The 22,793-nt window shown below is 32.5% G+C and overlaps 3 protein-coding genes across 3 annotated transcripts; 1 reads left to right on the top strand and 2 right to left on the bottom strand.

Annotated features, from left to right (window-relative positions):
- The first annotated feature begins 1,067 nt into the window (after nt 1-1,067).
- LOC129917012 (rhodanese domain-containing protein CG4456) lies at nt 1,068-3,739 on the top strand. The gene is made up of 3 exons (XM_055997314.1): nt 1,068-1,222; nt 3,355-3,514; nt 3,576-3,739. The coding sequence occupies exons 1-3, from the start codon at nt 1,102-1,104 to the stop codon at nt 3,628-3,630; spliced, it is 336 nt and encodes a 111-aa protein (XP_055853289.1). The 5' UTR covers nt 1,068-1,101; the 3' UTR covers nt 3,631-3,739.
- LOC129917004 (DNA polymerase theta) lies at nt 3,740-17,840 on the bottom strand. The gene is made up of 15 exons (XM_055997301.1): nt 16,544-17,840; nt 12,308-13,157; nt 11,981-12,240; nt 10,632-10,745; nt 10,293-10,563; nt 9,950-10,238; nt 7,466-9,896; nt 5,377-5,584; nt 5,133-5,314; nt 4,918-5,081; nt 4,753-4,853; nt 4,580-4,695; nt 4,286-4,524; nt 4,117-4,229; nt 3,740-4,061 (listed from the first exon to the last, which is right to left on the bottom strand). The coding sequence occupies exons 1-15, from the start codon at nt 17,699-17,701 to the stop codon at nt 3,751-3,753; spliced, it is 6,807 nt and encodes a 2,268-aa protein (XP_055853276.1). The 5' UTR covers nt 17,702-17,840; the 3' UTR covers nt 3,740-3,750.
- A 1,932-nt stretch (nt 17,841-19,772) lies between these two features.
- LOC129917009 (cyclin-dependent kinase 20) lies at nt 19,773-21,149 on the bottom strand. The gene is made up of 6 exons (XM_055997308.1): nt 20,815-21,149; nt 20,562-20,750; nt 20,265-20,504; nt 20,093-20,199; nt 19,904-20,027; nt 19,773-19,846 (listed from the first exon to the last, which is right to left on the bottom strand). The coding sequence occupies exons 1-6, from the start codon at nt 21,013-21,015 to the stop codon at nt 19,820-19,822; spliced, it is 888 nt and encodes a 295-aa protein (XP_055853283.1). The 5' UTR covers nt 21,016-21,149; the 3' UTR covers nt 19,773-19,819.
- Between the last annotated feature and the right edge of the window lie 1,644 nt (nt 21,150-22,793).

Genomic DNA, 22,793 nt, shown 5'->3' with positions numbered 1-22,793 from the left:
AGTGTGTGTGCAAATCGGTGTAAATCTGACTAAAAATGTGGAGTAAATCCGGGGTACTCCGTAGTACTAAAATCACTCCGGAGTATTTTTTTTTACACTTTTGTGGCGTCAAAGAACACAAAACCTTCAAAAGTGCAAAAATAAGTACTAAAAGGGCATGGTATAAAAAAAGAAGGTATGATCATTAGAAAAAACTCAGTATCGAGAACTGTCAAAACTTATGGCTACTTAAGGTTTTGACAGCCCAGCCCATTGAAATTGTTGTTGTAAACAAATTTTTCTTTGAAATTGTTGTTGCTTTTGACTTTGCCAAATGCCAAACGTCAAAACACTATTACCCCATTTTGTAAGATGGCGGCTCTAATGATCATACCTTGTCTTTTTTTGTCAGCACAAAAACAAATGAAGTTTGGAGCGAATACACATATATGTGGCACATGTTAAACTCAACCAATACATTCAAACCAAACTTCAGATTCTTTGGAATAAAAAAAAAAACTGTTCAATTGGGATTCCGAATCGAAGAACAATTCCGGATTGCCAATTAAAAACGCCATATGTCTAAATTTTGTACAAATAAAGATAATAAAATGTACCTTTAAGGCCTAACTACATACACCACTTTTTGAAAAAGTACAAAAGTGAAAATATTTTTTTTCTGACTGGCGCAATTGTTTTCTGAAAAAGAGTATATAAATTGTTTTTTTAGACCATAAAATAAGCTTTCTGCATCATTTGTTTTAATTTTCCAGCCCAAAAAACTATTAAAAAATGCGTTTGAAAATTTTCACTTTTGTACTTTTTCACTTTTTGAGCCAATGTAGTTAAGCCTTTAAAATCGAAGAAAATGATTTTTGTGCCAAATTCCTTCTAAAGACCGCACTGTTTTTTTGTTCAATTAACATTACATTACGTATGTCAATTTTATAAAATATATCATGACACAAATTTTGTGTCAAGATTTATGTCATGGTTGCAGCTGCTTACAAAATAAAAACAACTTTTATTGCGCGATTGCAAGCGAAAATTTTGTACCGGTAAAATAAATAAAGTACATAATTTGCAAATAATTTCATTGTTTTGTAAATTTGAAGAATTACAATGGCAACTTATGAAGACATTAAAGACATTCCAAATCATCCAGAAGCATATCTAATTGATGTTAGAAATGCTAATGAATTGGAGAGTACAGGTGTTATTCCAGCTAGCATCAACATTCCACGTAAGTTAAGATATCAAATTACAATTTTTGCATTTATATTTTTTCTGGGAATTACTTGCTTAACTTTGATTACTCTCGAAAAGGGAGGGCACTGCCTCAGCTCTAGCCGTTTTCCATACACCTCCGCACACCAAGTTTGCTGAGGTCATGTCTCATGTTCCACTTAGGGCCAGTTGTACAAATATTTAATCTTCTGAAATCGGTAGCAAGGCTGAAGTTTAGCACTGGTTCAAGGTTCATATATGTAGAAATAGCCACAATCATGCTTGAATCGAAGTTGACCCGCAGCTAATCCGCCGAAATCGGTGGGTTAAATTCCTGAACCAAGTCTGATCCACGTTTGTAAAATTGGCAACTTACTGTTCTCCATTTGTCTTTAGTTTACATTAGGCACCTTTTTATTGGTTCTTCTTTCTAGTTGATGAGGCATGCCTTGCCCATGTTTCACTCGTTAGCCCCGTTTCATTGGAGATGGTAGTTTACTCATGAATAGATGATCTAGTATAGTGTTTCCTAGTGTCCACTTTTCACGAGTCGATTTTAGCCTCACGAAATGTCGGTCGCCTAGGATTTTTCTTTGGAGATTGTCACTTTAGTCGCCTGCGACTTACGTTCACACGAATCGAAAAGCTTCGCCGCACGGCAAAAATCGACTCGTAAAAATTCCCCATAACGTGCGGCCCACGTCCCACAGTGCGAAATTTAAATTTTTGGTTCATTTCACTTTTTTCCAAAAATCTATAATTCGTGTGTTTAACCCTTAACCAGCTTCAAGGGAATAACAAAACTCTTGTTGAAGCCAAAAAAAAAAAAAAACAAAGATCTTTGCTTTCGTTAATTTCATTGAACTATACCAAAAATACATTCTGAACAAAAATTTTGAAATTTTTCCTTGGTTACAAAAAAGTATTCACTGATACTGCTATAAATGAAAATGTCGACCGTTTTAAAAATTTATCGGCTGATTTTAAAGAAAGATTTTCTGATTTAACACAAATCGATTTGCCAAATTGAATGATTTAACCCATGCTAGCAAATCCTTTCAGGACTTGAACCTAATATTAAAGCCATCAGGAGGCACCAACCACAAGGATATCACTTAATTTTAAAAATACCTACCTACTATGAAATAATTGCATGATGATATATTTTTTAACAATAAAAAAAAAAAAAAACTGGTGTACTTATTTTCTATGTATATTTTCATAATTCTAGACATAAATTTTTTTTTAAGGATTTTAAGGGCTAAAAATTTTGTCAGCTCATGATGCCAGGCGATGTTTAAATGGTTTTGATGGGGCCTCTCAAACCGTGGGTTTGGAAGCAATCCTAAATCTCACTACCTTAGATCTATTTGTACAAGAATTAGCAGCTAACAGTGCCCTACGACTCAGTCAAACCAACATTTGGAGTACTAGTCATAGCGGCCATACATCGATCCTTTCTAACAAGTTGGCAACAACTTTAGCACGGACTACATGACCCCCTACCTAGACTTCAACAAGTCTTTTAATGCTAGCTTCCCTAATAGACAACTAATAAGTTGGCTATCGCCATCTTCACTGATGGCTCGAAAATGAACACTGTGGTCGGTGCAGGTTTCTACTCAAAAAACCTCAACATTGCCAGTTCTTTCAGACTCCCCGATTATAGCAGTGTCTTCTAAGCCGAGATATTGGCAGTGAAAAATGCTGCTAAACAAATCACTTTGCAATCTTTCACTAGTGGCTTTAAGAAACTAGATGGTACGAACTTCAGCCAGCTCGGTTCCTAGCTAGCTGTTACCAGTAGCGAACATAAAGTTGGTTGAAGAATTGTTTTTTTTTAGAACACCTTATATGAGTTACTTAGCTTAGGCGTATTCAGAGCATAGGTCTTTAAGAATTGGCTTAGCTTACTTATCGTCCTCGGTTTCATTAAAGAGACTGGCCTTCCAAGTTGGAGGCACATTTTCATCTTAGAAACGCTCTTTTCATCCATTCTCATTTCCTGAATAGCTGTGATATCAGACTTGTAGCAAATCAGGCTATTCGGCAGCACCGATCATTTTAAAATTAGGTCTCGAAGTTTCATTAAACACATTTTAAGAAAATCGGTTTATATTACTTAATAATTTTTCACGTAATTTGTAGTTCCTGACCTAGATGCAGCCTTATCAAAATCCAATGAAGAATTCAAAGCCGCATACAATCGACCAAAGCCCAAAGAAGATTCTTATATTATTTTTAGCTGCCTTGCTGGTGGACGTGCCCAGCGTGCAGCTAAGCTTGCTATTGAAAATGGATTTGTCAAGTAAGTGTATTTAAATTAAATCTGTGTCTAACACAAGTAATATACTTTTTTTCATTTCTAGTGCTAAAGCATACAAAGGCTCTTGGACAGAATGGGCTCAAAAGGAAGGCTTGTAAACAAACAACAAAAAATAATCAACAAAAATTTGTTATATAAAAATTTAATTTTGTATAAAAAAAACTAGCAAATTATGATATAATCAATAAACGAACAAATTATTAATTTAAAAAACTAACTTATAACTTAACTTCTCGCAAATCACCCCACGATTTCCCAATTTTAAGTTTAACTTTCAATGGAACACTTAGTCGAACACAATTTTCCATTGTAATGCTTAAGACTTTGGCAACTTTTTTAGCTTTATCTTCAGGAACTTCAAATATTAATTCGTCATGCAAATGTAAAACCAAATTTACACAACGACTTGTTAAACCAATTTTTTCACGATATTTTGCAATGTTTTTCTTCATACGCAAAATTGCACTTTTTGCTATATCAGCAGCTGATCCTTGAATTGTTGAGTTTACAGCTTGTCGTTCAGCTTGGCCTAGAGTATAAATGGTTACTAAATTTTCAAATAAATAAACTTTGGAGTAAATTACTTTTTAACTGGGATTCACCGCTATTAATGTTTTCTAAATATCTTCTTCGTCCTGTTATTGTTTCAACATATCCATGTTGACGAGCGTATTTCATTACTTTTTCTGTATATTGACTGAAATATAAATTATAAAGTTAGATATACTAAAAATAAAACTATTCGATTCTTACCGGATTCCAGGATATGCAGCATGAAATTGTTCCGAAACTGTTCTGGCTTCTTGTTCATTGCATTTTAATGATTCAGCCAGAGCTCGCATACCCATGCCATAAACAATTCCATAGCAAATCTGCTTGGTGCCATTTCGAAGTTCTTCAGAGACACTATTCTCTGTGACTTTATTCCACTTTGCTGCAATGGCTGTGAAGACATCTTTCTCTGAATTCATTACTTGTAAAAGTGGAGGATCCTGGAAAACAATTTCTAAGAAATAATGTCGAAATCAAGGATTCAAAACGATATACCTGTGATAAATGAGCTAAGATTCTCATTTCTAGTTGACAGAAATCGGCAGATACTAAACATCGGCCATTTGGCGGGGAAAAGGAACTACGACATGAAATTTTGATCTTTTCAGAAGCTAAACATTAAATAAGTCATAAACAATTCTGTTTTGTAATTTGGGAGATAAACTTACAACCAATTGTGACTTCAAAGTCTTTAGCCACATTTTGCAAATTTGGTTCCTGCATGGAGATTCTCCCAGTGCTTGTAAATGTTATGCTATTACTTCTTATTCTGCAATAAATAAACAAAAATCAGCCAAAACACAAACAAATTTTGGTCTCAGTAAAACATTTACCTATTATCGACTATGCATCGTAATAAGGGTTGGATTGTCTTCGTCACAGTAACACTTAATTTTCTGTAAATGACAATCATCTGAGCAATTGGTGAGTCTATTTTTTCTAAAATCTGTTTAGACGTCGAAATACGACCATTGGCTTTGCGATGTAAACCTACGACCTAGGAATTTTAATTAATAACAATTTCTATTTCCCAATAAACAAAATTTACTCTTGCAACAGCAGATGCTGAACCTAAATTAAATTTAGATCCATGAGTTTCATAGATTTTCGTTTCGAGTTTCTTCATTGTGTCCATCATTTGTTGGAAGAGTTTTCGCAAATGAGATTCATTTGTTGGGAATCCATAAATTTCCATTTCACACAAAGACATTTGGAGAGGCATTTCCAATTCTTAAAAAAAAACAAAATTCATGATAAAATATATTCTAAAATCATTTAAATGTTTAATTTACCAATAAAGAATTTATGTAGTTGTCCAGTTCCAATTCGTTGTAGATTCTCAATTTGTCCTTTTAAAATGTGCATTGTTACACATGCTTCTATGGATGATCGAATTTTACCAAATATGGCACTACTCAAATCTAAACCGATGCTGTTGTATCCACGACTACTTCCGGTTAGTTTAACAAAGGCTTTACATTCTGGCGCAAATTGTTGAGCCTAAATTAAATTAATGAGAAAGTAAAGCTTTTACAAATCAAACAAAATTGATAATTGCAGATCGCATCTCTCTAAATCTTTTGAAGAAGGCAACGCAAGGACAAAATGTACATAACCCTCGGAAGAACAGCAAAGGGCCTATTAGAAACTTCTAGTGTGGATGGCTGACTGATTTAAGGTAGCTTGAGATAGTTTGGAGCAGGAACATATTATTTTCATTTCTACCATTTGGTCGGAAGAAAGTCATCATCTAAATTTTATCTTTTTTATTTCGAAATCAAATAAAATGCCAATGTTTTCCAAATCCATTTTCGATTTTCTGACTAAACTTTAATGTTGGGTCTTCAAAATAAAATGTGTTGGTCTACAAATAATAGATTTAAATAAGTAGCACAAATGAAATAATCAAAGAAAACATTTTTCAATAAAAAAAAAAAACAACCCAATGTTATAAGTAGTTCTTTAGAAAAAAAAGTTGCACATACACCACAGCAACATTTTTCACTTAAATGTTCTACCTGAGAAAATCTCTTAAGGCCTATTTTCTAATACGGAACATAAATTGGAATCTTAACTAAGTCGAACATAGTTCTTAGTTAGTTGTACTTACTTTATTCTACGTTTCAAAAAAAAATATTTTTATTTAACGAAAATTTGATGGCTGCAAAACTCACGAAAAAATTTATTAGCTCTTGATTCGATGTTTTTGTTGTTAATGAATTTTAATATTGTAAACAAAAATTGGGCAGCAAAAATATTAATTTAGGGTGGTGTAAAAAATGTTTATTTTTTTATTTTTCGAAAAATTTGGATTTTAATGACATCGAAAATGTTGAAATCGTGTTTTTGAGATATTGACTTAATATTGAAATTTTCGTGTTAGGGTGGCTATCTTCTACAGTTGCTTGTAAAATTAAAAAAAAAAAACAACGTGGGTATTATTTTAACGAAGTTATCGAAGAGCAAATATATTTGCCATTAGGCTGGTTCAATTTTATTTTATTTTTAATTAATTGAAAAAAAAAAAAATTTGTGAAAAATTGAGTATTTTTGCATTAGGGAGCTCAGAAAAATGCTATATTTTACACTTACTCTTGGAATTCAACCAAAATCGATTTGATTAATTTGATATTAATTAAGGGACCTATTATGACTCGCGAGTCGAACGATCGACTCCAGAATATTTCTAGCGATTCGCAAGTCATAATAGGGGCCTTAATACTACCCTATCAAAAAACGCACTTACAAACTTTATTGAAAACCCTAATTAAATAATTTATTTTCGTTCGAGTTTGAAATTGAACCACACGATTTTATTTTTAATTCTACTATTTGAAATAGAAGAAAATATTGTGGGAAATATGAAAACAGGTAAGATTTATGAAATCGTGTTTAGGGATATTCACATGTGAAGTGAATATTTGCAATATTGAAAACCTCTTTGTTTCAATAAATTTGCTGGAACGTGCGTAGCTTGAAATAAAAACACACAAGACGGCCATTACTCTGTTCCCAATTTTTGTCATCCTAATGAGATGGGAAACCGACGAAGTTATGAGTACCAGAGTTATGCACAATCGCAATCAAAGTTAATCGCACCAAAGTTATGAAAAACCAAAGTTATGAAAAATTGAATTACGAAAAATCGAATTTATGGAAAACCGAAGTTATGAAAAATCGAAGTTATGAAAAACCGAAGTTATGAAAAACTAGAGCTATGAACACCAAAGCTATAAAACGTTGTTTTTGGGTTGGCAACCATTGACAGGAACGATATACGGGATGATTCAGAAGGAATGAACCAAAAAGCTACGAGCATCTACGTTTGTAGATACTCGTATGTTAATACGATCTAAGTGAAACCATTATATTTTAACTTACCAAATTCACCATGCTCATCATATGATCCGGTTGCAACAGCCAATTTGCTACTTTTGGATCTTCAATTTTACATTGTATTTCATCAATATCTGGCATAATTTGTTTCAAAACTTTTAATTGCTCTTTCGCATCAAATATTTGCAATGTTAATTCACTATTTTTGCAAAACTCTCTTACAGCTTCAATTTTCATATCTTTCGTAACTCCTTTGCCAGTATTTTCAATTTGTAAATTCAAATAAAATGCAAAATTCTCACTAATAACCATCGAAACTCCTGACACATACGACGAATCATCAACTTGAAAATCCATTTCTGCTTCTCTGTTATTTTTATTATTTTCTTTAGAACCAATTTGATTAATCAACAAATTCGAACCAATCAATGGTTTTTGTTTACTTTGTTGTTTCTCCAAACCAATTGAAAAACCAATTGTCTTAGCTTCCATTAATTCTTTGATGGCATTTTTAAATAACATCACACTTCCACAAATGTCTACAATTTGTATACAATTCAAAGACAAAGCATCTGGATCAACTTTAGATGAACTCAAAATATGTGAGGAATTTAATTGAATTGGATTTTGCATTAAAGAATTTCCTAATGATAAATCAGAAACTTCCAAAGTATTTGATTTATTTGTTTGTTGTGGTTCTTTCTGTTTGGGTGGTGATAATTGACGTGATGGACCAGGAGGAGAGGACAATTTTAGATCTTCTTCAGTTTTTCTTCTCAAAGGTGTTCGTTTAGTAGGAGTTTTCTGATCTGGTCGTTCTCTATATGATCTCAATAAACGAGTACTTTGTGTTTTTGGTTGGAAAACCGTCTCCTCTTGAGATGCAGCGATTTCATCTGAACTTTTATTGAGAGAAGCTCTTTGGGGTTTATCATTTTTCTTGTCTCCCATTGCATTTGTTATTGCCGAATTCATTTCAAAAGAACTATCATCCATGAAGAGATCATCTTCATGGCAGATTGTTGCAGATTTTTCATGAGACTTTTCAATTCTTGTTGAACTGGGCAAATGGTTGCGAGGACTTCGCCGGACTGATGGAGGGATATTGGATTTCACAGTATTCTGTTTCTTTTTTATTTCTTGGACCTTGATCACTGGAGGTGGTTGTAGCTTTTCTTTGTTTATTCGATTTTTAATACTTGGGTCTTCTATTGGTTTGGAATGCTTTTCTTCTTGTTTGCTGTTGGCCTTTATTAATTTGACTTTGTCGTTAGAGTAAGAAGGAATTTGTTCATTTGATTTAGATTCTGGTTTTTCAGGTTTTCCATGATTTGTGGGTACCCTATTATCAGCCAAGGGTTTGGAAGTTTTACATTCTACAGTAGATGTTCTGCTGACTACTGGAATCTCGTTATTATGATTGGAATTTGCTGCATTATTGGCTTTAGGGTTAACAGATGTTCCTTCTGATGGTAGACGATTTTCCTTTGTATGGTCTTCCCTCTTCTTCTTCAACGGTGTTGAAACTTTCTTTTGAATGGGATTGGTAATCGGGCTGATTCTACCATTTTGCTGTTTAATAAGTTCAGAAGATTTCTCTTTTGTGATGCTTCTTATGCCTCGTGTACTTGTACCACTGCTAGAACTTGAAATCTTTGCAGGATTCCGTTCCGCTCTACTATCGGTCTGATCCTTACTTTTCTCTTCATTCTTTTCCCGATTTTTACCCAGGTTTTGAATACCACTTGATGAGGGTTCCCTGGAAAGTGCCTTAGAAGTACCATTTTGCACATCTTTATCGATTTTCTTAATTTTAGGTGGCGATGAATTTCCAGAGCTTTCAGTAGATTTTCTCTTTAGATTGGTATTATCTTTAGACCTCTCCAAACTACTACCATCATTTTTATTTCCGTCTTCGTTCTGTTTTTCTTGACTCCAATTGATATTTCCACCACCAATTTCATATTGGACAAATTGCCGTGCTTCATCAACAAGCATTTTAGCAGCATCTTTAACACTAAGTCCAGCTTTTCCGGTAATATAAAGATTTCGAATGTTATTTCTTTGATTATTCTCATAATCATTCTCATTTTCTAACTTTTTTGCTGTATCAAAACTCAAGCTGTTGTGTAAAACCTTTTCTACAGTAAAGACATCAGCATTAGCTAAATCAATGAGACTCTGAATGCCTGAATCGAAAAGCACACGAGCTCTTTTATAATTTAAATCTGGTAAACGCATTAAATCAATTAAATCACGATGAACACCAAAGAATAGACGTTCTTTGAATTGGCCAACTATTAATGCAAGCATTGTCCAATTTAATGAATTACAAAATGCAGTAACAATACCAGCAAAAGTGGAGGCCATTTGTTGGAGACTTTGAAGCATACCACGATTACATTTGTATTTGACTGCAACCGTGTTTACTGGAGTTTCATTAACAAGTTCCTGAAGTGCCAAAGCAGTGTAGAACCTATGCAAATGAATCGATAAATCATTTTAGGAATCACTTCTGTACACACTTACCTTTTATGAATTTGCATAAGTTTATAGTCCAGTTTGGTTTGTCCTCGCATTGCACGAACTAGAAAAGATTCCTTCACCCCAACAAGTTCTCCTACTTTTTTCATTGCTGGAGATAGTTTTTCCCAAAGATCGAGGTACATAAGCCAGTCTAATTCTTGCAATTGATAGCAAACGGAGTAGGGAGTGACCAGATAAACGGCATGTAATTCGGATTCCAAGACAAAGCATCGACGAGATTTTTGAAGTTCTGAGAATAAGATCAAGCCATCAGTTGGAGGCATTGATGAGGCTGAAAATACAAAAGCTCTCGAATTATAATGTTTAAGAAAAACGGACTCCTTACCTAAACAAGCCATTCCCAATCGAGTTGCAACATAACTATCAACATTTTTCTCTTCATCATGTTGCAGTCGAATAAATTCGAATTCAATTAGAAAATCAATTGAATCAAATATAAAACTGCGATTAGTATTGACATCATCATTTTCAGCATTCTTTTCAGAGATTTCCTTTTGAGTGTTGAGAAGAGTACAAGAAACAAAATTTTCAATGTCTGATTTTTGTGTAGCCACACCAGATGAAATGACTTCAAGAAGGGCTCGTTTTAAATGGGTCTTTGGGAAATATGTCAAATTAAAAGTGATTTTTTTCAACAATAACATTGAGCTTTTGAATAACTTACACTACTTTCCATTTCTAAACATGAAGAGATTGGATTTAAAGCTGCACAAACTAAATCTTTTCCAATTCGAGCATTGCTATCGGTACATATTAATATTGATTCTCCTAAAGTATCCTGCAGAGGTTTAACGTATTATTTTGAATATTCTTATATAATTATTATAATATTAGAGAGGTTTATCGTATTATTTTTAATTTCTTATATAATAATTATAATATTAGAGAGGACTACAAAGAGGATTGGACTTTATAGAAGAGAAAGAATGGTCACCGTATCCATAACACACAACGATCAACTTTAAACATCTTAAGTCTGAATCAAAAGATTTCATGGAGAAATCAAGAATACTATCATAATGCTATTTGTCCTCCTTATATGTAGGTACTAACAACTTCGACAAAATAAGTACTCTCCAAATGGTAATCAAAGCCGGAATAACAATGGAACACGATGTAAGATTATGCAAATATGCACCTGGAACGCGAGAGTACTCAACACCAAAGGTGTAACTCTTTAATTTGTCCTCAAGAAGTATAAAACAGATATAACGGTAATCTAGGAAATAAGATGGATGTTTTTAGATGGTGTTTATTTGGTTTTAAGAAAGACAAACAACTTGCTGAGGGATTTATCAAGCAGAGTTTTATTAACTTATTGAAAACATGTGGAGGGCGAGGCAAGAAAAACAATGGAACCCACCTTAAATCAATGAAGACGCAGCATAAAAGAAGTTAAGGAAGATTTTTAAAACTTAAAAAGAACAAAACTGGCGGCTTCATTGTCTGTTTGCTGCGCTTAGAATCAAAAATGAAGAAACGAATGACTTTGAATCTCATAATGTTAAAAATCCTGTTTACTTGTTACTAATACATAAATTACAATAAACTCAATTTTCGTGTACTATCAAAACCCTTATTAAGAATAAACGTTAACTTTAGCCTCGATTACATATCACAGCATGTAACAGTATTATTCAATGGAACGATTTATAATCGGCAACAAAAAAGCCTTCTCTACCAACTGAAGTTCCCTAGTATGAACTTGAAAAACTGAATATGTACTAACAACAACAAAAAATCACGCAAACCCATCATTTATTGGTTCATATGGAAATAACACTTAATACAAAATTATAGATTTTAAGGTGTAGATGCATATATCGTTACAATAAATTATCATCAACTTGAAAGCCTTTGATGACTCTTAGGCCCAATTTATTCACTCTCCATTATTTTTAAAGGCTCCATTAAAAATTATAAAACTGTCAAATCGCATACAAATTTTAAAATTTCCCTTTTTTAATGGCGACTTTAAATTTAATGGAGTGTGTGGAGTGTTAATGATTATACCTTTCCTGTTCGTCCAGCTCTTCCAATCATTTGTTTGTAGGTCAACGAACTCATTTGTTTTCCTCCAAACAATGGTGATCTAATGATGACACGCCTAGCAGGTAAATTAACACCTGAACTTAGCGTACTAGTAGCAACAATAATTTTTAATGCTCCACTCTTAAAGCAAGCTTCGATTATGTCGCGTTCTTCAGTTGTTAGGCCAGCATGATGATAGGCACACGCGAAATTAATTGTTTTCTCAAGTACAGAGTCAAGACCTTTTAACAGAAAAAAAAATAAAAACAACTAAAATAAAACATAATTCAAACTAATAATCACACTAACCAGTTGGGATATCTTTTAACTGCTTCTTGACTTCTTCGATTGCATCACGTTTTATATTTGATCTAAGCTTGTTGCCTATATCTGTACCGCTTCGACCGATCGTATGAATTGCTGCAGCTAATTGAACACTTAAATTTTCACACCAATCTTTCGATGGGCAGAAGACAACCACAGAACATCCTTCGGAAAGAGTTTCAATGCATAGTTGTGCAACATGATCCGAGTCTTTCAGTGACTTAAACTCTGAAGTATCTAATTCTCGAATAAACTCCAAATTATTGTTGTAGATTTTTGTTCCAATTTTAATCATCTCTTGCAAAGCAACTGGGCGATAGTTGGTAATATACAATTCAGCATCAAGCCATTTCTTAAGCAATTCAACATTGGCCAATGTTGCAGACATGGTTATAATTTGAATTTTTAAATCAAATTTTCTTGACATGTACAACACTTTGGCTAGGAGTAACTCTAAGATATATCCTCGACCAGGATCTGATATCAAGTGAATTTCATCAACTACTACAGTGCCGATTTCATCGAGTTTTCCCTGCTCGAGTAATTTGTTTACAATTGAATTAGCTTTTTCTATGGTACATATGGCAACATTAATACTATCAAAACCTCCAGGAGGTGTATAACCTCCGAAGAATCCTTCAACGCGATAACCAGATGGAATGAGAAGATCTTGAAGGTAGAACATTTTTTCTCGTACAACCGAAATAAATGGGAGGATAATGATGACCTTTTTCCCTCGTTCTAGGATTGTTTTTATTAAAAGAATTTCACTCACAAGAGTTTTGCCAGCAGATGTTGGTGCACTGTATACCAAATTGCAGTGTTCGAATAAGACCTAGAGTAAAAAGAGATAAATAGTATTAGATTAGCCTTGCCTTGTTTTCATTATGCGGATTAAAAGCAAATCAATTAAATATATATATTTGCTCTTATAGTTAGTGTTTTGAACTTTTAACGATGTGATATTTCAATTATTTGATATCTTCATAAAAGTAAGAATTTTAAAAGGATTTATGTATCTACAACGATAAAGACAGTGCATGTAATTTACACAATTTTCTTTAAATATCATAGCTTTTAAGTAATTTCCTTAGACATAGCTCCTCTCCCTAAGAGATACGATAGGATGTTTCAAGGTATTTTTATTTAAAAGTGTTTTTTGATAAATTTTCAATTTTTTTAACTGTTTCTAATTTAAGTTACATTTTTTATGAAAACTATTCTAAAGTTAGGCTTGGTTTTCGAGTTAAATAAAAAGAAATGAAAACGGAACATTGTTGCCGTTTTCTCAGAAATGCACACAATTGATCAAATAGAACAATTGGTGGAAGCGTACTTTTATGACAAGGAGTCAGAATCTATATTCTAATTTTTAATCCGGAATACTTTTAGATTTTCCAGCACGAATTGCAGAACCAATTAAACAAAGGCATTATCCTATCTATCGGCAATTCAGAATTTATAAGTGTAAGGAAAGAAAAGAGATGATGGATTTTGGATAGAGTAAACGAGAAGTCAAAGAGTCCTTATAGACTTCCCTTAAATTTACACGTTTTACATTGCCTTCAAAAGGCAATGTACATACTTGTTTTCCTGAGTACGTAAGTACGCGATCCCAGGAAGTGAAATTTAACTCCTTTCAAATCATCTGCTATATTTTTGATATTAATGTATACTGAGAATAGATTCTTTAAAAGTCATGAATGAAAGGCTAACTGGAATATTGCATATTTTCACCAAATTTTGCAATTTTAATATTATTTAATTATTTACTTTTAAGGCGCTTTTAGTCCTATCAGGATGAGTATCGAGAATATTTTTTCAAGTTTCATGAATGGAATAGATTTAACCAAAAATTCCATCCGGCCAAAACAACCAATCTTTCAAAAACGACACATTATAGCAGTGTATTTATTAGGGTGGGTCAAAAAAATCGAATTTATTTTTTTTGATTTGGTACTCCGAAAAATCGATTGCTAGACACCTCTAGAATATACACACCAAATATGAGCTCTTTATATATTAATTAGATTAATCAATGTTACATGAAATCTTACGTTTTTTGAGTAATTAAAGTGTAAATTTGAATAAATAGGCCAAAATTGTAAACAATGATAAAAATTTTTTTTCGAATTCAAGCTTTTTTAATTTTTTGAATTTTACTAAAACATGTTCTATAGTATACTAATGTAAAATTTTTTTTACACCATCAGAAAATAGACATTTTAAAGAACGAAATGCCCACCGACTTTTTGAAAAAAGCTGATATTTTGACACGTGAATTTTCGTTTGAAAATTAGGGTGTTTTTTTGGTATTAAGTCAAAATAAGGTGAACAAATTAATATTTTAAATCAAATAAATTACAGTATATTTGGGACATAATAAGGTAAATTTTCACCAAATTTTGTAGAAAAATTTTTGTTTTTGAAAAAGATAAAAATAAAAAACCAAAAACTCGGTTTTTTGAATTTTTCACATAAATTTTGAGGTTATGTGAAAAAATTGTTGATACAAAAGTTGTAGATCTTTTTATTACCTACAACTCTGCTATACAACTTTTTTCTATAGGATTTGTAGTTTTGCCGAAAATTGAGATATACCATTTTTTACCATTAAAAACTCAACCCACCCACTTCCCGAACTCGGCTCGCCCGTAATTTATTTTTCCTTTCATTCTTATCATATTCCCCTTTTTTCCAATGGGTTTCATCCTACTATGATTTTTTTGTACTTTTTAATGTTTTTGAAGGCATCGGCACTGGTCTACTACAAGAAAACATCTTGTTATTTTGAAAATATTGAATTTTCAGTGAATTAGAAAATTTTGAAAAGTAAAAAATGTTTTCATATTTTTTTTTAACTTTGACCTCGAATATCTTTAGAATGGTTAGATTATTGAAAAAAATTATTAAGACCTTTTTTGTGGACCAATCTGTTTCCTACAAGAATAAGTTTTGCGCGTTTGATTATTATAATTGTTCAATTTGTTACAAAATTGAGAACAAAAAACGAATTTTTAAAGATTTTCTCGATTTTTGGACCTCAAATATCTATTAAATGGTTAGATAAACAAAAAAAGAGTATGAGGTCTTTTTTGTAGAGCGTTCAATTTCCTACAAGAATAAGCAAAGAAATTTGCAAAAAAGTCGATTTATAAAAAAAATATTTTTTTTTTGTAGAAGCTTGATGCAAAAATGGAAAATTTAAAAGCGGATGACCTTCCCATTAATATAAAGAGCTCATATTTGGTGTGTATATTCTAGAGGTGTCTAGCAATCGTTTTTTCGGAGTACCAAATCCAAAAAACGAATTTCGATTTTTTTGACCCAACCTAGTATTTATTAATAATCCTGATTGTTGAAGGGTCAAAAATGTATAGGTAAGTTTTGAAAAAAAAAAAATTCGCTGTACACCAACAAATAAAAAACTTTTGTTTATCTTTAGCAATCATTTGTTGGTGTTTCCCATACAAAATTTTACTGAGCCAAGTAATGATTTACCAATAAAACACGGCTTATAAAGGATTTGGGCGGCGCGGGCTGATACTAATGTGTTTTGAAGCATCGATTTAGAGGCAACAAAATGGCTCTTATCATAAATTATGAGAAAACGAAACGATGTTAAGAACTTGATCGTTATCATTTAACAAAGTAAACATTTAGGTAATAAAATAATTTAGGCAAAATGACATCAGTGCAAAACTAAAAGGTAGGATATATTTTTTATATAGAATATATATGGTGGAGAAGAAAACTCTCTTTCTAGCTGGCGGATATAAGCTTTTTTTAGCCAATAAGGACGTTTTATGATCTTTCTTCATTAAATGACTATTGCCAAATTTAACGACCAGCTTGAAGATGTGATCCAAGACCTAAGGTGCAAAAGTTGATACGCCTGGCTAAGGGATGAGCTGACTAGAAAAAACTGAATGTGGCTTTAACAACATCTATCTGTTTTTTGCTTCGATATCCTGGTGAAATAGCTACACTAGTAGGTTTGACAATGAAAAAGGATAACTCCGTTAAGTAAAGAAGAGTGCAAGAAATCTATTATTTTTTTAGCTATACCTAAACTTGGGATAGTAAATAGAGGGATAGTGGAAGAGATTTCACACCTTACAAAGATCAATCTGACTTTGCTATAGAGAGTTAAAAGTAGTCTAAAAATCATAAAGTGATAAAATAAAATAGGTGTAGTAAATAAGTTAAAAAAAAACTTACTTTCGGATTACTGAGACATTCAATTTGCCAATCAAACATTTTACTAATGCGTTTCTTTTCATATTCCTTGAGAACCGATTTAGGTAAATTCCATGCCGATATCCTTTTAAGATCTTCAAGATCCGGTTTCATTTCATATTGTTCATTTGACTTTGTTGGTGATTTAATCGGATTTAACTTAATACTTCCCGAAAGATGATCACTTTCCAATTGTGAATTAACTTTAACATAACTTTTCTCACTAATTGAGATATTAGATATATTTCCCATTCTCATACTAATGGATTTTTCTTCTTCAAGTGCCAATTGCACTTCATTTTTAATATCCAATATAGTTTTCTCTGCCAATTCTTTGCCTTCATCATCAGGACAAATAAATGTGGCATCATCAATATTTATTATTTCTTCAACTTTATCAAGATTAGTAGATTTCTTGGGTGAAGCAGGAGAATCTTCTTGAAACTCTGAGAATTGCAATGACTCTTTCCAATCATCATCTGATAAACTAGATATCTTTAAACTTTCATTCTTCTTTGATTCAAGACTATCATTTTTTGATGAATGATTACTATCACTCAATAAATCTTGGATATCATCAGAAAAGACGGGACAATCAAAAACTTCAGATTTATTTGCATCTTCATTTTGTTGGGTTTTAAAATTGGCAAGAATTTCTGAAAACATTTTACTCTCTTCGAAGCCAAATCCAGCTTCAGGAGAGTTTTGATCTTTGTCAACATTTCCTACAATTGCCGCTTCAATTTGTGAAGTGGTAACAAAGTCAGGTGGCTTAACACGACTTTGTTCTATACTAAATTCGCTTTTAAAAAATTCTGAATAGTTATCATCTTTTGAACAATTATTATCGTTCTTTGATCTACTCAATCGATTCGAAGTCGATGGTTTTTGATCTAGTGTCGAATCAGATCGACTTTTATGGAATTTTTTTAGTCTCTGTGCACCAAAACTACTAACTTGATGTCTAGAACGTGATTTATTATTTGGTTTAATTTTGGAATTTGTTGGCGATTCATCAATTATATCCATTGGACTTGGTTTTGGCGGATTTTTGGAATCGACTTTGAGGGCTTTATTAACTTCACTTTCTAAATTCATAAAGGTGCTATTTCCTAAACCAAATGATTCGGAAAATGCCATGGTTATATATAATTTTATATTCTACTTAGAAACTAGAATAAAAAATAAATATTAAAACAATTTTTGTATTAAATTTGTAACAAGTTTTATTTTGTTAAGAACATTTAATTTTGAATTTGTTTTTAATTTTTTGACAGAAGGAAAAATTACTCTTTAGAGATTTGTACGCACTCTGGTGGTGAGCATTTTGTTTTACATTTAGCAGGGTTGTTATTAGAAAATGGGAATTGGCTGTTTTTTTTCTGTTTTTATTTAAGGCTTAGTACATACATACTTGTGAATTAAGTTCGCTGCAAACGTACTGACGCCTTAAGGCTTGGCCACACTGGAGGGTATGCGGTAGCGGTACGGGTAGCGGTGAGGGTACTTGTATGAAAAAAATTCCAAACTGACACATCAACGTTCAGGTGTGGAATTTTGTTAGTACAAATATCGTTACCGCTATACCGCATACCCTCCGGTGTGGCCAAGCCTTTAAGGCTTGGCCACACCGAAGGGTACATGCGGTAGCGGTACGGGTACTTGTATGAAAATATATCCAAACTGACACATCAACGTTAAGATGTGGAATTTTTTTCATACAATTACCCGTACCGCTACAGCATGTACCCTTCGGTGTGGCCAAACCTTTATCCCCCTGAATACAATGGTGTAGCTGTGGCTGTAGCTTGTAGCGCAAATTGAAGAATTCTCAACTTTTTGCTCAGCTGCCGCCAACTTTTGTAGGATTTTCCCTCAGTAAAATTTTGACAGTACTACAAGCTACAGCCACAGCTACACCATTGTATTCAGCCAGTATGCCTCCACAGTACAAGTACAGTAAAAGGTAATATCTTCCGAGCACATGTTTTGACAATTTGGCGACCAATGTCAGTTTGAAGAGAAGTGACAGCTACCGTAATTCTTAATTGTTTTAACGCACAAAAACTGAATAAAATACTCACACAAGTAATTTTTTAGCATTTATTTATTGACCATTTTCCGACAGAAAACACAAAGAAAATTTATTATTTTTGCAGCTAATAATTTTTTCAAATGGCATTTTCTAAATTAAAACAAAAACTATTTTCCTCTTGACTACGATTGAAATATAAAAATTAAAGGCCGATCTGACAGATTGGTGCCCATTTTTGACAAACAAATTTTGACAACGTTCGGAAGATATTAAGCTGGATCCACACTAGGTTGATCAACACGTTGAACATACGAGCCAAATCAACAAAATGAATAGTTCCAAGCTGCTTCAATTGTTATGTCCTATGCATCAGTTATATTTGGAAATGTTTAACTGTTATTCTGAACAGATTTGGAACGCATGTTGAACGTGTTGATCAACTTAGTGGGCGATCCAGCTAAACCTTATTATGTAAACTGATGTGCAAACACACATCTCAGAAAGGCATGCAATGACAAAATGAACAACAAAAGCAAAAAAAACTGAAATGTCATTTTTCCGCACACAATAGATACACCGGCATACAAAATAAAAAGTGGCATGTAATTTGGACCAGACCCGTATTTGCAGCCGCCGAATCCGGATTTTTCCTTTTTTGCATTTGATCCAAATTGGAGGGTGATCGGACCCAACTGACTTCAAAGTCGGGTTCGGAGGGTCGAAATACATGAACTTTGGACCAGACCTTCCTTCCGACATGTATTTTTACGCGCTGAATAAAAATTTTTTAAATACAATTTTTTTTTAAATCATAGCCGTGTCCGAATTGCGTTTAAATGTTGGTTAAATCTTGAGTTTTGGTTAAATTTTGACACTAGCACTTTGTATATAAAATCTATAGTACTATCATGGAGAAAAACAAATGGTTAGCTAACAAACGAACTAAAAATAAAAAATATGTCAAATTTCAAACAGAAATGTATATCTTATCTCTCTATTACTCCCATTATTGAAATCGATCTAAGCGCCCTGGCGACCATTCAGCTAACGAACAAACTAAAATATCTCTCTTCATGATAGTACCGATTTTATATACAAAGCACTAGCGGGGTGAATAAAATGGGTACAAAATAATAAAAAACAAATGCATTAGAAAAAGTCTTCAACTTTTATTTTGTGCTTTGGGACAGTATGTTATAATTTCCTTTACCTTATATATAATTTCAGCAAAAATAGTCATGACGTACTGCCTGTAAAAATGCAAATTAATAAATATTTATTTATTATTTAATAAAAACTTTTTTTACCTCAGAAGCTGTAAGTCTACTTCTAGGATTGTAAATTACTAGATTTGATACAAGATTCACTTCAATACTTCTTGTACAACTAGGAAACAAATTGTCCCAATGAATTCCTACAGCATTTGGAAATCTAAAAAAAAGAACCATTTCTAAATAAAAACTGCATTTTCCAGCTAGTTCCATTCTGCAAACTACCTTATTTTGTTGAAATCAGGTAGCGTTTGCAGCTCTGGCCATTCACTTTGTCGAGGAGTTCCAAGTGTTCGTATTACAAGAGCTAATTGCTCAATATCAGTTGTGCCCTAAAATATTGCTTATTAAAAATAAATCTCCCCAAGTGTATTTTTGTATTTCAACAATGTGTTACCGCAAAAAGTGGAACACCTCTCAGCATTTCAGCAATTACACATCCAGCTGCCCACATATCAACAGCTGGCCCATATTTTTGACTCCCCCATAGTATCTCAGGAGCTCGATACCATCTAGTGGAGACTTGTGGAGAGTAAAGTTTATTTTCATCGTCAGGAAAGTATAAGCGTGCTAATCCAAAGTCAGCTATTTTTAATATCTCATTTTCGCTTATAAGTAGATTCGCAGGTTTTATATCCTGAAATAAACACAATTAATCAAATCCTTTCAAAGTTCTTCTAAAAAAAAAACTCACCCTATGCATAACACCCATTCCATGCAAGTACTCTATTCCTTTCAACATCATCATTGAAAACTTTCTAACCTGTTGTCGACTCAAAGGATTCAGATCATTCTTTAGCTTACTGTACAAAGTTTCTGGCATAAAATCCAATACTAATGACAAACCAATCAAATCAGGGAATATATCATTCAAGGATAGAATCTATTTGTTAAATTGATAAGTTTAATGGTTTAATTAAATTCCGTTATCAAAAGGAATTCCTTACATAGTCATGTTTACACATTTGTAAAACTTTTATTTCCCTCAAAGTATTCAAGGATACATTTCCAAATTTATTCTTTAATGCAACTTTTTTGATTGCAACAATATTGTTTGCATGCAAATCAATTGCTTTGAAAACATAACCATGAACACCTTCGCCGATTTTTTCTTGTATTTTGTAACGACTCGGTGTATATTCCTCCATTTAGTTATATTAAATTAGTATTTATTATTTTGAGAAAAAATTAGTTTGTGTTAAAAACAAGAACTTGAGTAATTTTAAAGTGGTAATGTTGTGACAACCGTTGTTGTGGACATGTCTTTTGACCGTTGCTATAGGGATACAGGCATGTGGATTGATAGGTTAAAGGAAAAGACTGAATGAATTGGGTTTCTGTTCGTATTAATGCGCACGTTTCTTATCTTATAGTGAATGCTGCTTAGAATATGTCAATATCATTTATAAATACTTCAGTCGCATTTAATAAATTTTGATATCGACTGAAATTAAATAGTACCTATTTTAAAGACAAAATTAGTAGTCAGCAAATTAGTACTAATACTTTCACAAACCAGTACGTGTCCCAGTGATGCATTTTATTTATAATTATAATTTTTTTTTTGAAAAATCTTTATTTGTTAGCAACATCTTAATATATGTGTTTTGTTTTTTTCCAAGTTAAACAAACTCCTTTTTTATTGATTCTAGGGGAAAATGACATGCAAAAAACCATTATACCATTTTTGTAACTGGTTTTTGCCAGTAATATTTTATTACCACTCCACCTTTCATCCAAAAATATAATTAATAGAATAATTACATCATGATTTTCATCACAAACGAGCATCATAGATTTTCAGTTTATCCAAAACAAAACGTCCTTTTAACTTAAATATTTGTATTGAGTAATATATGGTAAATAAAACTTTTCAAGTAGGTACTTTTAAGATAGTTTTTTTCGTTACGTTTTTATCGTGAATTTCATCTTCTCTTTGAAAAAAAAACCCAGTTTTAACTTTAAATAAATAATTTTTTATAAGTGGTTTTACCTCCGAAAGCAAAAACAGTTAAGAGGCTAGATAAAATTTGGACGTCTGACACCTAGGTTAAGCCTCCAACACCAAAATCAGAAAAATTATACCGTCTAAAGTCCCGGCTGAAAAATAAAATCCCTGCCAAACTTATATAGATAAAATACACCACTCGAATTTTGGTTAGAACAGCCAAAATATTCTGTCATCTTAAGGCCTATAAAGTCCCGTATTAACAAATGAGCCCGCAAGATATTATCGTTAAAAAAAATGAAAAAAGTTTAAAAAAAAAAATAAAGTTCGCTACTCAACTCTTTTGTTTAAATGAGTAGAACAACACTAGCGCTGAAATAAACAACACTAGCACTTACAAAAACTTAAATAATATGGAAAAATTATCTAATAAAAAAGTCGGATTTCGTAAGAAAAAAAATTTTATCTCGGTTATTTATGGAATATTCTCAACAAAGTTATACCATTTTGAAAAGACAATTGATCACACTAACTTTAATGGTAACTTGCTGAAAAATCGTAGTGCATTTTTTTACACTACGGTTCATTGAATTAGAGTCATGTAAATTTTTTTAGTACATTATGTATGTACTTAGTTGGGCAAAAAAGTTATATTTACTTTAAAACTGATGCAGCTGAGTTAAAATTTTTGAATGTATTTGGAAGCAGTGTTATTCAAGGTTCCGTAACAAAAGAAAAAAAATGAGAAAAATTAAGATTTGTAGTCATGGCACATGAAAAACCGTCACAGGGTGACCATTTTTTTATTTTTGTTTGAATGCCCATTAACTCACAAAATATATGGCTGCGATTTTTTAAAATTATTTTTCTGATAACTGTCACCACCTGCCCTATCTACCGTTTTCGTTTCGACGTTGACTTTTGGGACACCCTGTATAGTGCAGAAGCATTAAACGATAAAAAATTCCTTAATTCCCA

Source organism: Episyrphus balteatus, chromosome 3 (assembly GCF_945859705.1).
Source record: "Episyrphus balteatus chromosome 3, idEpiBalt1.1, whole genome shotgun sequence".
In the NCBI taxonomy this organism is placed as follows: Eukaryota; Metazoa; Arthropoda; class Insecta; order Diptera; family Syrphidae; genus Episyrphus; species Episyrphus balteatus.
Note: the sequence above shows the minus strand (reverse complement) of the source record. Positions and strands in the feature narration are given on the sequence as shown.

Excerpts from the sequence above, each read along its gene's own strand:
- LOC129917012 (XM_055997314.1), top strand. The coding sequence starts at position 1,102 with ATGGCAACTTATGAAGACATTAAAGACATTCCAAATCATCCAGAAGCA. Across the intron at positions 1,223-3,354 it reads AGCTAGCATCAACATTCCAC|TTCCTGACCTAGATGCAGCC; the intron begins GTAAGTTAAGAT and ends CGTAATTTGTAG. Across the intron at positions 3,515-3,575 it reads ATTGAAAATGGATTTGTCAA|TGCTAAAGCATACAAAGGCT; the intron begins GTAAGTGTATTT and ends TTTCATTTCTAG.
- LOC129917009 (XM_055997308.1), bottom strand. The coding sequence starts at position 21,015 with ATGGAGGAATATACACCGAGTCGTTACAAAATACAAGAAAAAATCGGC. Across the intron at positions 20,751-20,814 it reads AAATGTGTAAACATGACTAT|ATTCTATCCTTGAATGATAT; the intron begins GTAAGGAATTCC and ends TTTAACAAATAG. Across the intron at positions 19,847-19,903 it reads GTAGACTTACAGCTTCTGAG|GCAGTACGTCATGACTATTT; the intron begins GTAAAAAAAGTT and ends GCATTTTTACAG.
- LOC129917004 (XM_055997301.1), bottom strand. The coding sequence starts at position 17,701 with ATGGCATTTTCCGAATCATTTGGTTTAGGAAATAGCACCTTTATGAAT. Across the intron at positions 13,158-16,543 it reads AATGTCTCAGTAATCCGAAA|GTCTTATTCGAACACTGCAA; the intron begins GTAAGTTTTTTT and ends TTTTTACTCTAG. Across the intron at positions 5,082-5,132 it reads CAGCATCTGCTGTTGCAAGA|GTCGTAGGTTTACATCGCAA; the intron begins GTAAATTTTGTT and ends TAAAATTCCTAG.